The sequence below is a fragment of the Rhyacophila brunnea genome, unplaced genomic scaffold (assembly GCF_057557595.1).
Source record: "Rhyacophila brunnea isolate RB1 unplaced genomic scaffold, BYU_Rbru_1.0 scaffold_2, whole genome shotgun sequence".
Taxonomy (NCBI): Eukaryota; Metazoa; Arthropoda; class Insecta; order Trichoptera; family Rhyacophilidae; genus Rhyacophila; species Rhyacophila brunnea.
In genome coordinates this window covers 40,454,094-40,471,925 of record NW_028232859.1, presented here as the reverse complement: position 1 = coordinate 40,471,925, position 17,832 = coordinate 40,454,094, and the positions used below count along the sequence as shown (strand labels likewise).

Here is a 17,832-nt window from a genome sequence, read left to right as displayed (position 1 = left end):
AGTGAAGTAGAGCGATGGTACTACATATTATAATAAAGGTGAACACTATTTTAAAATACATTTTTAATTATATCAAATTGGTATACTCTGTTTTTAAGTAGCGCTGAGATAATTATATTCTTCTTCATAATTAGATCTTTCATAAACGGAAAATTCTGGAAAATCTTCCATACAATTTTATTGATGCTCTTTCTCAGAAATAGCGCGAAGTGATTTGTGTTAAGTCCAGTAGTGCCGAGACGCTGGTTAATTTTGCTTAGGCACATTTTGATGATTGCCAAAATTTCATAAGAGAATAACAGTACCTAATTAATGTTAGAGCTATTTTATATTGATTTGGATTTACAAATTGTTTCTTTCGGATTTTACGTCCATTCAAGTTTATCTTAAGAAGTTGGTATAGAGTCGCTCCCGCATTTGTCAAAAATTATATATAATAACAAAACATAAGCAGACTGAAAGATTTTAAATTGTATTGGTGTAAGTTTTGGGAAGATCACATCATCAATGGGGACGTTAAAAATGATCCAATAAGCCAAAAGAACTTGTAGTTACTATCAAACGTAGAAAGGCGGAATACGGAATACGCAAGATCCGCAAGTGGCTGAATTTCCAAGGTGTTGTTGATCTGGTACGGACCACCTAGGACAGTCAGATGTACTGCAATTTAGTCAGCAAACTATGATATCAGATGGCATCAAAAAAAAAAGAAGAAATCAATCTTTAAATGTGTTAATCGTGCCCATTTTTGAATAATAAAATGCCTAATTATTGTCAAATTTGGGATCACAGAGATTATAAATATAACTTTTTATCGTAAACATTTGACTATATAATGTTAACATTAATTTTACTAATAGTTTTATAAATTCGTTTAAAAAAAATAATAAATCTAAAAAATCTTAACACCACTGCACATGGATGTACTGGAATATGACTATATTCTAAAATATTAGATGGAGAGGTTTAAAAGAATACTATTTTATGTAATAAAAATACTTTATGCAGTCATAAAATGTTTAAAATAAATATAAAGGATAATAAGGCTTCAAAATTATATAAATAGATTATCTACAACGTTTAAGGAATGTCCAGGCGTATGCTGTGAAAATACCATAAAATCTCCATTTTGACCTACGTGGGGGCATGTGGACCTTTAATATAGTGGTTTTCGTTCTAGTTTGAATTAAAAAGGACATAATTTTTTTATGTTTATGATATTCTAAATTAATATGTAATTATAAAAAATAAATATTAGAGAAAGCAGGTCTTACTACAATAATACTAAAAATGTGAACATCATTGTAAATGCAGTTTTAAGGAAAAACTGTTTAATATCAGCTATACTGAACATTTTTATTTACATAAGTTGCTATTAAATAAATGAAAATAATGTTATCCCAAATTTGTCAGTCGTATTCATTATTTTTTCATATTTTTAAAATTGAATATTGCTGTACGTTACAATAATTGAATCGTGCACATCGACGCACGTACACAATTATTGTTCATATTTATGAGTAATTCGCGTATTTCGTTTTTTTTAAAACATTTTTTTGTTTTGTTTCTATAATGCATTGTATACTATTACTTTTGAGAGAAATAATTGTCGTAGAGTTTTTGCGAACATTAGTCGTAAATGTAAAAAATCACATCTTAGCTATTTTACGTCTCAGTTAAACAAGTAGGTACCTGCATGTAATATATAATTTAAAAACAAAAGCTTTAGGGGTACTTTTGACATCATTACTTACCTACATATTTATGGGTGAAACAATATTCAAACAGGTTATCTATGAAAAGTAATAAGTAAGCATTTTATTTTATTATTTGTCATAGTAACGTATCTAAAATAAATATTTTGATCATGAACTTTCCTCATTTAAACACAAAATAAAATCAAGTTTCTGTCTTGAAGAAGAATAGACCATTTGTAAGAATGACCAAAAAATACATGTTCAAACACGCGCGCCGTTGTCGTTGTCGTTCAGTTGTCGTGATGCATCTCAACATAATTCTCATAATTTATAATATGTATGTTATTTTAAAAGATTATGGCTACGGCCGTGCGGTGCAGTATAACCATTGGTTTCAGATCGTGACGCCGGGCTATTATACGAGTACCATAAAATGTTTTAAATTATGGTAGAGAATAAAATTGTAATATAAATAAAAAACATTTAAAAATTAATCACTCGGAGCTGAAACGAAAACCGGAATCGAACCGATATATTATATTTTTACTTGAACCGGAACGAAAACCGAAACGAAAATTAATAACGGTTCGAAGCCCTGGATTTAATCAACTTGGTCATTGCCAAAATTACTTATTTTTCGACGTTGCGTAATGAACGTCATTTTTCATTGTCAGTTTTTTATAATTAAACATGGTGATACGCTATAATTACCCTCTCGTGGTAGACATGTTGCAGAATATTATTTTATAAAGGTTTACTTACGAATTACGAATTACTAATTACAATAATTCGTAAAATGTAATGTAAGAAAACTTTTTTGAATATTGTAGAGCCAATAATTATGATTATATTTATGCTCTGTTTGATATACTCGCAATATGTATAACTTACCGTTTATACATCAGCCTGGATAATTTACCTGAAGTAAAAGAAATTGAACCGAATAATATCGAAGCACCGCTTGGGCCAATTTACGAAAAGTAAAATTTAGTCCCAATCCAGACGGAAAATCTTGTTATAGCATCTATCCCTTTTGGCACCCTCTCTGCGCAGCGACCGGTGCCTAATATCGATCGCGCCCCGCCATGTGACTGACAACCGTACTTCCAGTGATAATGCAGTGGGAAACTTTCTTATTGTATTCCATAATTACTTTTATATTAGGCACTATTCCCCATTAAAATATATTTTGCTTTAAAAGCCTCGTCAGTATATTAATAACATTATTTTTTTTATTAATGTATACCTAGTCATATTTACGTATTTTTAATGATATAAGTACGATAAGTACTTTATTTTATACAGTTGCAGGAAAAGCAGTGGTACTATATAATAATAAAATACTGACCAATTATGAATCAGGACTAAATTCTTTATACTGTTCAAAACACGGATGTTTTGATTAATATGTAATATTTTTTAATGAACATACACAATTTGAAAACATCTCAGATTGCCAATCAGAAAAAATCTATGAATTATGGAATATACATGATTTGATCACCCACGATGGCCTAACGGTTACGCGTCAGGTTTATAATGTCATGAGTCCCGGGTTTGAAAGCCGGGTCAGGAAAATTCACATGTTGTTGTTTAATATATGTATGGACTAAATACGTTGAGCAAGTGGTCAACATCCATTTCTCGTAGAAATAAACACGTGTTAATGTAGCCTTCACTCGGTGGACGGTACATATCTTCTTAGGATCGAACATGGTAATTTATATGAAAATTGTATACTTATCTACTTCGAAATTATCAATTTTCATTTTATCGATCAAAGAAATAATACGTGTATATTACATAGATATTTAAGGTTAGTACCTACACTGATTTACTTATATATTAATAAGAATAATACTATTTAAATTAAAACAATTTTATTATCAAATGATATTAGGGTTAACGCATAAGATTAATGTGTCCCTAAAAACGGCAAAAGCATATTTATATCAACTGAATAAAGGTATTTTAATATATTGAAGGTAACAAGAATGAAATAGATACACTGCAATTATTATATGCGTCCTAAGAGTCATTACTCACATTTTGCAATTTTGCCATTTTTGAGTTAAAGTGTTTCTAAAGGCATTAATCTATATAAAGAAAAATAGTTGGGTGTCAAAAATTACTTTAAACCATGTGAAAATTGTTGACAAAATTGACTGTTGGTGTCATAACTCACATTTTTCAACCTAACCTAATCTTTACTAATCACTGTGTACTGTATTTCTGCAGCCGTATGATTATTATATATATTTTTTTAAATAATGTAAATCGACTCACTCACTCATTAATATTAAAGGAAGTTCAATACTGTGCTACTAATTACAAAAAACAGTGCTCTTGTGGTTTTTTGCGATTATCTCAAAACTCGTTTTTTGTTAATACTTTGGTTATGACTCTAGGCAATTCGCATCCATTGTCAATTATTATTCTTTCTCTGATATACTTACTTTGTAGTATTGTCCCCTTAAAATATACGCATTTATTCCTGTCTCTCAAAAATCTAGGCAGTAAGATATGGTGAAATGAAAGACGATACAATAATATTCGCTTTTCTGTATTTTAAATAAACAAAGTACAATCCATGGAGACAACGTGTTCCGTATCATCACAACATGTTTTACATTTTTTACTTAGAGTATTTAAATGTTATCATTATTATATACATAATTTTGTTATTGTTTCAATTTAATTATTTTTGAAATGATCTGAAGTTTAAAAAATATTTATTACAACCTTTGTCGGCGCGATCTAATCGCGCGTGAAGAATTTTATTTAAAATTTATATTTTCATTTATTAGAAGCGTTAAAATTCAAATCTTTTCAGTTTTCATCGTTCCCATTTGATGCTGATACCACGAAACACACACTGTTGAATAACTTCCAAAATTCAACATTTGTGTGTTTCGATGATTTCGCTCGAAAGCAAATCAGGCTCAGAGTGAATGAAGAAAAATAGTAACGTATTATCTTCTTAAATATACTGATTCACAAACGGTGGAAAAAAGTAAATTATTGATTTATTATTGAAATAACCCAACAGTTATTAGATATATTGCTAAATAAGTGAACCAATTGCTTTGATGTTCTTAAATAATTATCATGACAATTATTATTTACACATGCACTGAGAGAAAATACATAAAAATAAATGAAAACAGATTGAAAAGTGTTTTTTTTTATAGAGATACGTATCAACATTTATGGTTTTAGATGTATTTTAAGTAAATAAAACAATCAAAATAATATTGGTATAAGTATATTATTATATTTTAAGTTTGTTAATGGGTAAAGTTTTGTTATTTTTTTTTTGAATTATTTTGTGTTATAATACACACTCATTAGAAACAATTCCGTGTTTCTATTATCGTCCGAACTTTGTTTGAAATAGTTATTATCACTTCCATTGCCGATTCTTCAGGGAATCTATAATTGCTGAGAATACATATTAAATATAGTCATGAACCTTTATGTCTGGATTGTCGTATTATTAAGAGAGAGAACGATATAAAATTTATGAAAAAAACAAACGTGAACGGTTAGATTATATCTGCGAAATATCTATGTTATACGAATGATTTACTGAAACAGGTCGAAGTGGCAAGATTTGAGACTAGGACGTCGACGTGACTTCAACCGGCGACGCAACTTCCCTGTTACCGTCGATCTACATCACGTGTCCGCACTCTACAACATTCAAATCTCGCTCCTTCAACGATTTCCAATCGACTTTGTATCAATAAGGAATCGATCGACAAGAACGGCATTAATTTATATTATTACTTTACCGCGTATAAACCGCTCGCGATCGCGCCGGGGACGATCGACTGACGATGAGAATGATTGAACGTCCCCGCCTCCACCGCGGCGTGTTATAATATTACCCGTTTAATAAAATGAGAGATAAACTTTTTACGTATATATTTAAACAAATTACAAAGGTTACCGGAAACTTAACGATTTGTAGAGATGCGAATTTCTAATTCGTCATCACGAGAGGGCGGTGGCGTCGGCCTGATCATGCGGGTGACGCTTCCGTCCTCTCCCTTCGCACTCTTGTCAAAGACTTCGCGGGGCAGAAGACCATGCTGGGCTGGCTCCACCGGAAGGCATTTTCTGGCGCTGACTGCAACTTCTTTAGTCAGCGCCGGACGCATTCCAATAGAGTTGCACCCGAATGAACAACTCCCCAATCACACTAACCTTCATCCTAAATTTATTATATATGTTTATCTTAAATACGCTTATACATTTAATTTTATTGAATTGTTATATTATATTTAGATGATCTTTCATTTAATTTATTAATATGTATTTTTAAAGATCTTTCAATAGTTTGCAAATCATAACTTAACAATTAACCGGTTTATCACAGAATCTTTATTTTTTTTAAATATGTATGTGCATTAAAGTGGCCGACTTTACCGAGGACAAATCGATTTATCGAAAAAACGACTGTCATTCAACATTTTTTAAACTCTATAATAATAACCGATCAACTATTTATTGCTTGACAAAACTCCACGAGAAATATCTTTTGCCAGATAAAAATAATGAAATCTCAGACGGTACTGAGTACCTTGTTTGATATTTGAGAGGTATGGAAACGCGGTGATTCTTAATATCTGGATGAAACATTTCTCGACAACTTCCAAGACATTTGGAGAAGTGCACGTAGAAAAGTGTCGGAATTGTCGGGTTTGTCGGTCGTGTCGGTCACCGCAATGCGCACATAACACGGGGTCGAGTAGGGCGGCCGGGCGTGATTTCGGACGCCGAGCCGTCCCCCGCCCTATCGACGCAACTCTATTACAATTAATCAACCATGAATTTGCGGATTTATTTTTTACATCGTCTTGTAGATAACAATTTTTTTTATAGTCGGAATATTGAGATTCGAAACGAGTAGGCCGACCACCGTTCGCGGGCGGCTCGGCGCTTCGGGGGTGGAGGTTTGGATCTCCGCTACGATACCATGATGTGGGGTGCTGACAGCAGAACGGCGAGCGTCGCGACGATCGTGAACAGGGTAAAGATAATAAGGCACAGTCTGTCCACCACCATCGCAGCGAACTTCCAGTCGCGGGAAATGTCCGCGCCCTCGTCCTCCTTTCGAAGCTACAACATAATAAAAAAAACAACAGTCATTATAAATCCCAAATATATCTTAGTCGCTAAACCTATACATTTTTGTGAACATACTTCAGAATATCTTTTTCTTGTTCTTAAATAATTGCTAACACCAAAACAACGTATTCCGTGAACAATACTTTATTTGGTGGAATGATAGTGAAAAATGAATCGGAGAAAACAATAAAATTATTATTTCATAATCTTTATTATTTTGTTTTACTTCGAGAAATTTTCTTCTTCTATCTAGTATCTGCCTCCATCCAGATCTATCCAAAGCCGCTGACCTCCAGTTTAGGATACATAAGGTCTGTATATCCAAATCAACACTATCCCTCAATCTTATTCCTGACTCGACAAAGTCTAGGTTTACCAAATGTCAGTCTCTTTATCATTCGTGACTCGTTCATCCTCTCGTCAGCTGAATGCAGAACTATTCTAACTTACATTTGAAATTTTTGAGGAGAGAGTTTTTTGAAACAACTTACTGAAACTATTTATTATCTTTATGGATAAATGAATGCATTATATTTCAGTAGGATTATTGATGAAAAAAATGGTTCATGCACTTGTCCATATAAATAATAAATAACTGAAGTAGGCTGTTTAAAAAAACTCTTCTGCAAAATATTTCAAATGATAGTTCTGCATTCAGCTGACGCTCTATTCATGACCTAAGGCGCCTTAATTTGATACTACACAATGTGCGACTCCCCCCATGAAACAACTGTATCTCCATTAACATCTAACTGTATGTAATTGATGGGTCCGAAGATACCGCGCGGCGTGCTCTGCTCAAATGAGTCCAATAGGTACTCTTTCTTACAATACATGTTTTTGATCATGCAACAGGTCTCGGAGAGAAACATGACAACTGGTGATATTAGAGATGCTTAAGTCGGTCCAACCAGCTGTTGGGCTCATCGGGCCGTCCGACCTGGTCGCCACAAATGCCAATTATATTTCATTAAAAAAAATTGCGGCGTCGTATTGCGGACGTTAAGATCTCTTCACATAGTTTTGTTTGTCCAAATTTTTTTAGTTTGATTTTTTGTATCTTATAATATATCGTTAAAATTATTAATTCTCCGTGCCTTTCTCTCCCATGGCACTTTTTATTAAATGACGTCTTTCAGTAAACTCAGTCAAAGTTTACTTGAGAGCGTGGCGATCTCAGTCTTGAGTATCAGCTCCTGAGACATTCCCATGCGTAAACAACTGCTGATGCTTCACACCAATCGTAGGGCCTCGTGATATGCTCGATTTAGACCAAGTGTGGTGCGGGGCGGTTAGTTTGGAGGGGTCCATGTTTGTGTTGGTAATATTGGTGTTTGTAGAAGATGTGTCGGTTCAATGCACAGAACAGATAATAAATAAAATTCTCATAGGCTATATGCCAATACAGTAAACTTTGACGCAGGATTTTGACTGTGTGAGTGTGCTACGAAAATGGACCTGACGAATACAACCTGATGAATACAACCTGATAAATATAGACGTGTAATAGTGTGTGTAATACACCAATATTAAATGAGTGTCAATGCATAAACCGAGACCAGTTGTCAGTATTCGACGTATGACGTATTCTTGACACGTGTTTAAATTTATCCCATATTCTTCATTACTCGAGATCGGTTGCCTGTTTTTCCTTACCCGTTAGGTATTTCAGTTTCTATTATTTTTGAGTTCCCTGGTTCAATGCCTCGGTTGACGCGATCCAAGTTGTATATAGTAACCAAGGTGATAACAACTCGATAATCTAAGCTCAATACATTGCGGACTGCGGTGGGTACATTAAATAAAGACGCAGGTACACGAAAATGTGACACTCTCAAAAGCGCTGTTATTCACCATGTAAGTATTAAAAGGAGACATATTACCTGATCAGTAATGACCCTGAGCTCCTTGAGAATGAGTGCCAGCTCGTAGTCTGCTCCGAGGCAGGTGGGCGCAGGAGGATCTGGAGGGCGGGCAGCCGCGTTTTCCTCTCCCGCCCTGGAAACATAGCATAATAAATACAATATATTATTATTGATGTAGACTCAGATGGGATGAGGAATTGCAATCACGGATAAACTTTTCAATACTAGGTTTACTGTATTAGTACTTTTTCAATCTTAGGATTAAACAAAAAGAGTGAAATTTTTGCCACTTTTTTTAGTTCTCGTACTGAAATAATAATATAAATTAATATGATTCCGATTCTTTAATGCTATGCAAGTTAGCTGATTGATGGTATTTTTCTGAGATATTTTTTTTCAAATTATTAATATCCAGTATTTTTGTCAACACCCATATGTAATCGTGAGATTCCAGCACTTACAATCCCGGGATTTTGGCAGCAAAAAATATAATAAATAGTTAGAGACTAAAAAGAGTATCGTTTTTGATAATCTAACTAGATTCAATTCTCTCATGCTTTGAAGTCATGGGAACTTATCGATATTATTTCATTGAAAGTGTTCTTGAAACCAGTTGCTATGTTGGGGTAGAGAAAACAACTTAACTGGGGTAGTAGAATAATATAATCAATCTATAATAAATTGTGAGTGATGATGGATGATTGTCTGATACATCGACACAAAAGTAGCATCCTGCAGATACTTTGAATACCACTAGCTACCAGTGGCGAAGGATGGAGATAGGCTGTTAAGATCCGCCCTTAAGATACTTAATAGTTCACATTAAACTTTGTCTGTCATACATATTTGTTTTCATTGAAATAAAACTACAATTTACGTGTTGGTTAGTTTTAAAAATTCAATTAAAGCATGCGAAAACCAAGCCATAATAGATAATAGTCAAAAAATACCCGTCTACCTATAAAATATCAATTAAATTATACATAACTTTGGATATTTTATAGATAATATTTTGTATCTATTATAGTTTGGTTTAGGTAGGGCTTAATGAATTTAAAAAATAAACCAACAATATTATGCAATATGTGTTCTTAATCCAACGAAAACAAATAAGTATGAATGAAAAAGTGTGCAAATTTTGTAGTATTACCCAAAATATATATTGATATTTAAAACTAACCAATACCATATTATGTAAATTGTAGTCTGAGTTCAATAAAAACAATTACGTATGACTAACAAAGTTTAATGTGCACTATTTATGGCTGATCTTAACACCCTACCTCCACCCTTCGTCACTACTAGCTACCTATACGGATTTAATATTTAGGTATACAAATAAATGATTTGAAAAAAATGTCATCTACGGATATATTTTATAAATTTGATATAATACGTTATTGAACATTATTTGAAAACACTTATATAACTACCAGAAAATTAAAAAAAAAAAAAAACACCTAGCAAGATTCAAACCTGCGCTCCTCGGGATTCGTGCACATGTGCACTGACCACTATGCTATACGTGTCCTTTCTAATTGCGACAAAGTTAACTAATGGTTTTTATAATCCCGTCTGAAGCGCTGTCTAAATTGCGTTACTTATTTGCAATCGGCCTTTCTATTTTATATTAAATTATTGAATTACTTTAATTACTAATTACTGTCAGAATCACTTCAAATTTTTGTTATAACCTACTTGCATTTGCCAATGATTTAATACTATTCTCTTTATTCAACAGTTAATTCAAAAAATTGTAACATTCTTTTTTTCAAACTATGTGTAATCAATAAAAGTCTTAAATCTTGTGAATAATTATTCGTTGAATAAAAAAAATAGTTTATCAATACGATATTGTTTAACTAAGTTAGTCACATTTTAATTTATTTTGTTTTATACAGATTGATGTGAAAAAGTACACGTTTACGCAGTAAATTGGTAAAAATATATACTTGACGTGTTACGTTTATGGATATCTTGCTCACCTGTACAGGGAACGGTAGTAGGGCGCGCGGTGGTTATTCCGGAAGTCATCGTCAATGTCCAGCACGTTGGCCAGCAAGCTCTTGGAGGAACGCTCCCGAAGCTCGGCGTCGGCAGGCTTTGCCACCGGCGCGGCCTCCACCTGGCCGGGTGGCCTGCTCATGCGCAGGATGCACGGCAGCCAGTACAGGAAAACAACACGGATCTAGAAATTATCCAAAAGCTCCCATTAATAATATACCCAGTAATTTATTATCTGAGAGAGTAATTGCCATAGTACTAAATTAATATATAATTAGATTAGTGTTTATTTAATAACGAATAATACACAAGATATACGAATGTAACATTTTCCACTGAATATACATAATTTGGAACAACCTCAGATATGTATTCATACCCATTAGAAAAAGCTTAAGATGATTTGGCGAGAGGAGCTTTGCCAATTAAGATACTGTATTTAGATGCCTATGATTTATTTAGATTATTTGAAATTCCGTCGATATTATTAACCATATTTTTTAATTTTGAATGAAGTTGTTACACTACTTATGAATGAATAAATCATGTCACAATATTATTCACTCCCATGTAAGATATGAAGTTGATACTGTGACTGGATTTTAAACGAAGATATCTTCTTATAGTAATAGGTAATAGATGGTTTAATATTAACTTTGTTTTGTATTAAAACATTGAATAGTGAAAATATTATTCATGTATTTGACAGCATTGGATATATTGTTTGTAAGTAACATGAAAATAATTACGCTCGCGTTGGTTAGAATATACGTTTTATAACTTTGCACTTTTTACTACACTGATACGCCTCTTTGCCTGATTACCTCGCATAAAATTAAATCAAATGATATTCACTTGTATTAATATAATATGTAGTAATAGATTTTAATATATTACAGTATTTTTATCCTAGAGCAGGAGTGCAAAGTTACGAAGCATATGTGTACTCTACTTGCTTACTTTTACGTGTAGGTACTATTGGAGGTTTGTTATATAAATATCTATATGATCTTTTTTTAAGCTTATAACACTAATTCAAGGTATTATATACCAGTGCATCCCTGACAAACTAATTTCAGACATGTACTTAAAACATAGTTTTTATTTTAGTGTGATAAACAATGAGCTGATTCTAAAATGAATTCCACTGTAGTAGAATAATAAATTCTGAATTGGCTAAGCTGAAAAAGATTTTTTTGGATTTAGTTATTTATGTATGGGGTTAGATAGTTCGAATGTCATTTTAAACGGCCCAAAAGTACGTGTGCAAAGTTATTCCATGACGAATACATAACTATTTTCGAATTTTTATTGTGTTGTTAGTGAACCCAACAAATCTTATATTTTGGGTTGTTCTCCTTCAAAGTTTCAAATCGTCACACACGATTTTGTTTTAGCATTCTCGGTAATTTAGTTTCACCGATATCATTATTATTATTGGTTAGGTACACATAGTATAATAGTGATTATTGGTTATGTATATTACATAAATGAATATATTGAACATGCTCTACATATCAGTTCATTGAATTGAAACTAAATGATTTAATTATGGTGTCATTGGTTTGATTGTTAGTAATTAAGTTATTTATTAATAATCAAGTAAATAACATCAGGCTCAAATATGTATCCCTCATCGTTGTCTAGGACCTTGTAGTTTATACATTATTATTTATAGGGGAGGGGGTGCAATGTAAATTTACGCGAGAAGCGACGTATTAATAATAAACTCGTATATCTAGCTGTTACGCCTTAAGTTGGTTATAAAAAAAACTTAATTTAAAACTTAAAAAACAGCCAAATTCAAAGAGTTTGCACTATGATTTTTTTAATTATAATATTTTGAAAGCGCTGCAATGACGATTTTCTGATTATTGAAATTGTAACTATAGAACGGGTCTAGGACGATTTGGCGCCGGACAACTGCGCTACACGCAATCGAATGAAATTCGAAAATAAATAGACGTTCATGAATTATAGGTACTTTAAAAATATATATTTACAATTATTATTTATATTTAAACTATTGTATTATTATATAATACTCGGTGAGAATTTAAATATGCACACGTAAATAATGATTTAATTTTGCATATGTTTAAGTTCCAACAAGTTCTTTTACTTGTATATAAAGCCTCTATGATAATTCTCAATCCCCAAATAAAAAATATTATGTTAAGAGCAAAATTAATAAAAACCACTAATTAGATAGATACTGATTAAATTCCTCGTCTAATTTTTGTATAAATAGTAATGAACGTTTATTTATTGTCACGGCGCCTAATTATCATGGTGCCCAGTTGTCCCATTCCCTATAGATCAGCATGTTGAACACTTATTACTTATTCACATAGAAGATTTTTATATTTTACGTGAATATTATGTACAAAATCTTTTAGGTTTTCAACACTAAATTTCAGAGACAAACCAGTTATTTGTTTATTGTTAGCTTTCGTTACGTTAAGTTCGTAATCCCAAAAAAAACGAAAATAAAGTGAAGTCATCAATATTTTGTTCAATGATAGAGCGTGACCGAAAATTTGTATTTATGGCCGTATCACAGCTCACTGTGAGATGTTGTATTGGAACTAGATAGCTGTATTGAGATCAAATTCATATTTAAATAAAACACTTAACCACCGGAATACAAGAGAAAGACAGAAGAAAAAATGTAGGTTCGTAAATTAAAAATATACTTATTCATAATATAGTAGATTTTTTATAAAATTCTGGTAGGTACTTATATGTATCAATTCGGATTTATTAAATATCTGATAAAAATGACAGTGTTATTATCAGATATTTAAATCAATCAATATCAAATCAATGTTCTTATTGAATCGCATAAAAATGGAACAATATTGTTTGCAATGCTCCACGAACAACGTGTTTTTTTATCTCAATGCAATACGACCATCTCTTTCCGGTGAGACAAGCCGTGTTGAACTGTTCTAAAGCGAAAAGTAATATGTACAATTTACATGTAATCGTGATAGAACGGTCGGATAGAATTGATTTTTAATATGAATTTAGTTGCCTCCCCTTTTTAATAACACAGTTACAAGGGTTGTATTTTGGAAACAAAAGGAAACACAACTGTTGAGTCATGTGGAATATAGAAATTTGGTATTCAAATGTATTTATTTACACAGCAAGCATTACGATTTGTAAATTCAAGATTTTTGCAGCATGACATGAAAAAAAAATGAGTATTATTATTATTGTAAAATGATTTCAACGAAAACATCGTACTAAGCCATGGAACAAATTAAAAAAATATATACAAGGAATTAGGTACATGGAGTGAGATAAGTAGACTAGAATTTATACATCTTCCACATAAGCGCATTCTCACGCAGGTATTGTTTTCGGTTACATGTAGATTGTACGTATTACATTTCACTGTAGCACAGTTCCCCGTGAGCTTTCTGATGACCGTAAAGAATACGGTCATCTCTATCGGGGCGTATTACGTGGCGAAGCATTGAGCGGCACGCGCAACTCAAACGTATAACCGTGTGTGAAAATGTTCGCAAACAGTCTTTTTTGGTTGTACGGCTATACGTTTGAGTCGCGCGCGCCGCTCATCGCTTCGCTGACATCGCTCACGTAAGACGTAGTGTAAAACACTGAGATGAAAAAAAACGGGTTGCTCGTGGAGCTTTGCAGACAATAATGTTCCTTCAAGAATGAAAACCTAACCAAACCTAACCTAACTTAACCTAAATTTGTTTGTCGCTGACTTACTGTAAACCTACAAGAACCGTGTTTTATTTAAACATGAGTTTTATCTCAGTACTACATGACCCAAAGAGGTTGGACGGTCTTTAATATACTATCATATATTTCAGATACAACATTTTACGGTGAAGTATGATACGGTGAACTGCATACGTACAAATTTCCAGACACGGTTGTTTTCAACACAGTTATTACCCTCCCAATTGGCAAATTGACATTACCAATGGACGGTTAGCTCTGCACCCTGGGAAAACAAAGAATTATCAGGATAACACAGGTCAATACTAGTGTAGTGGTCTCGTTTATACCGCGTACAAATTGAAAAGAAACGTAGCCAATTAAAGATAAACAGTGGCGAAGGGTGGAGGAAGGCTGTTAAGATCCGATATAAATAGTGCACACCGAACTTTGACAGTCAAACATATATGTTACATATTTATACAGTTTGTAGATAGTGTTTGTTAGTTTTTAAAATTCAATTAAACCCTGCCTAATCCAATAATCAATAGTAAAAAAAATATTCGTTTCTCTATAAAATATTTAAAATATGCCATTAAATCATATATAATTTTAGATATTTTATAGATAGAAGAATTTTTTTATTGATTATGGTTTGGTTAGGCAGAGCTTAATGAATTAAAAAAAACGATTCAACACCATCTGCAATAATATGTATTCTTAATTCAAGCAAATAAATATGACTGAAAAGGTATGCACTATTTTTGTCGGAGCACTCATATCGTACCAAAACTATTATGGTTTGGTTTAGGCAGAGTTTAATTGAAGTGTTAAAAGTAACCAGCCTCACCTGCAAATTGTATTCTTAGTTCAATTAAAACAAATAAGTTTTGTGCACTTTATGTCGAATTTTAACAGCCTACCTCCACCCTTTATCACTGGTATTGACGGCACTACCCTGATAATCTAAATCCATAATCCATTGTCAAGCTTAATTGGGCTGAACGAGATCAAGGTTGTTAACACACATAATTTAATTTATGCAGAAAGCTATTCGACCATTTTGAATTTAAAACATTACCTACCCGTTTTACAATAATTAACTGTTGATGAGTCTTATCCGGGTTTAATCTATGTAGGCGGAACCGCCCCCCGCCTACCGCCACTAAGCGTTTTAAAGTTTCGGGTGGGCGGCTCAAAAATTGGCGACAAGAGATATCCGCTTGACCTTTTCGAATGGAAACAACGCACGGCTTATAATATTATTATATTCAATTTTATTTGCATTATTTACCCATTACGTAAATGAAAACATTTAATTATTAATTATTTTTAAGGGCGTCGAAATTGAATATTGTTGCATACTATTAAAAACATAAAGCAGGGCTTTCCAATCGAGTTCCGCCGAACTTGTGAACCTAAATTTAAAACGTTTTTGTTATACAAAGTTAAACACGGATTAACGTAACCTATTTTTAAGCATTTAATCATTCTGAAAATTGTCATGTACATATCATGCCATAGTATTTATAGAGCAGTGATGGTGAACCGATGGCACGCGAATGTTTTATTTTGAAGTAAAAAATAATTTAAAAAAAAATCACAAAAATACAAATAGATATACATAATACAATATTCTGATTCTTAATATATTATAATTATTTGTAAAAATATGTTTTATTCACCAGCAGTGCCGCGCCGTAGGTATGTGGCACCCTTGTGTAAAGTATTTGGCGCCCCAATTTCTTTAAAATAATATAGATTTTTATTAAAGGGGTCCGCGAGCCAACGAACAATTTTTAAAGGGACCGCCACGCAGGATTTTTTTTTAAATTTGAGAATCGCTGATCTAGAGTATGTAGATACCGTCAAAATGACAAAATACTCGCCTGCGACGCTAATTTCTCGTTGTTGTGTATATCAGGATTATATTTATCTGCAAACTTTCGTTTAAAATAGTGACTGGGTGTGGGTATCTCACTGATTACTGCGTTACACGTCTGTTTTGTAATTAACCTTAATATTATTTTTCAGTCAGCTAATTGTATTCTGATATTTTACAAAAGGGTTTTGCAAAAAAAGGGTTGTGGTTGAGCTAATTCAATCGTCATTAATAATTTATGCGGATATTAAATGATTATCTAAAAATCAAAATCATTTTCTACAATATAATGCCCGCACATAACGTCACCTTGTTCTTATGCTATCCAATGGAACAAAATGATTTTTTTGAATTTAATTCTCCTTCAAGTTATCACAAATGTGTATGATATCAGGCGTATTATCCATAATATTTTGTCAATCGGTTTAAGTCTTTCTTATCCAGAATTATACGGTGCCAGATTATATACGCATATTATAGGACAACGACTATTACTAAGTACTATCTATATGTTATTTATCCAGGTCATGCTTAAAACTAATTAGTTTTAAAGTAGGTACCGATTATTTCACTTATAAATCGTTAGAGTAAGTAATATTTCCTCAACCGGAACCGATATAGTGACGAGGATTTAAAATGTTAAAAGTAATAATAATAAGTCGCATTTAAAGGGTTAGCAGTAACATGTCGTCGCTGTAGGATTGGTTTTCCGAATAGACCAAATGTTCAGGAGACGAAAAACAAATTTCATAATCCTATATTTAAATACATGGAGATATTTAAATTGTTATTTTTACAGCATATGAATGATGTATCCATTACCATTACAAAGTAATTTAAAGAAAGGGATGGTTCTCGTCCAATTAGATACAAAAAAAAATTCTGCATTAAGAGGTCAATTTCGACAAAAACGGATATTCGGAAACCAATCCTATAGCGACGATGTCACAAAAATAAAATAATGCTGTTTCATTCACATAGATAATGCGAATATTTTCACTTTTTTATTATATATTTTATGCATACACATAATTTGAAAGGGTCTTTGTTCTGACGAAAGTGATAAGCGAGGTTGACAAGAGAACCCCGTACATTATGTGGAGTGAAATATTTTATTTTTTTGTAAAACAAACGTCAAATAAGAAGGGTATGGCTTACCGCGTTTTCTTTTTTTATATATACAAAATATTACATATCCTTCAATTATTAATAATCCACGACAGGGTTGGCGAACCTTTTTACGTACGCGTGCCAAAATTTCTCAAATATTGTTTTTCAACTATCTGACGTGCCGAGCAGTTATGGGGAAAAATAGTTTTAAAAAAATATATTAAAAAAATGATGATATTATAGATACCACCCAAGAACATAGCACACATAATAGCTTTATCACTTTTTCAATTGCGCCATACATTTCAATCCATCAATTTTGAAACTGTCTGCCAGAATTACTACTACCTACTAGTTCGTTGCTTATTTCGTGAATTGATTTTTTGTGGGTAGAAATGAAATCGTTTGTTATTAAATTAATTAGATTGGTTATTTACTCACA

The 17,832-nt window shown here is 32.5% G+C and overlaps 1 protein-coding gene across 1 annotated transcript in view; it reads right to left on the bottom strand.

Annotated features, from left to right (window-relative positions):
- Positions 1-6,094: 6,094 nt before the first annotated feature.
- nAChRalpha7 (nicotinic Acetylcholine Receptor alpha7) overlaps positions 6,095-17,832 on the bottom strand; it is a 75,388-nt gene continuing 63,650 nt past the window's right edge. Inside the window, exons 9-11 of the mRNA XM_085946269.1 lie at positions 10,681-10,883; positions 8,714-8,828; positions 6,095-6,821 (exon numbers count right to left, since the gene is read on the bottom strand). Coding sequence (XP_085802395.1) covers positions 6,669-6,821; positions 8,714-8,828; positions 10,681-10,883 — 471 coding nt within the window. The 3' untranslated portion in view covers positions 6,095-6,668. The remainder of the gene's footprint in view (positions 6,822-8,713; positions 8,829-10,680; positions 10,884-17,832) is intronic.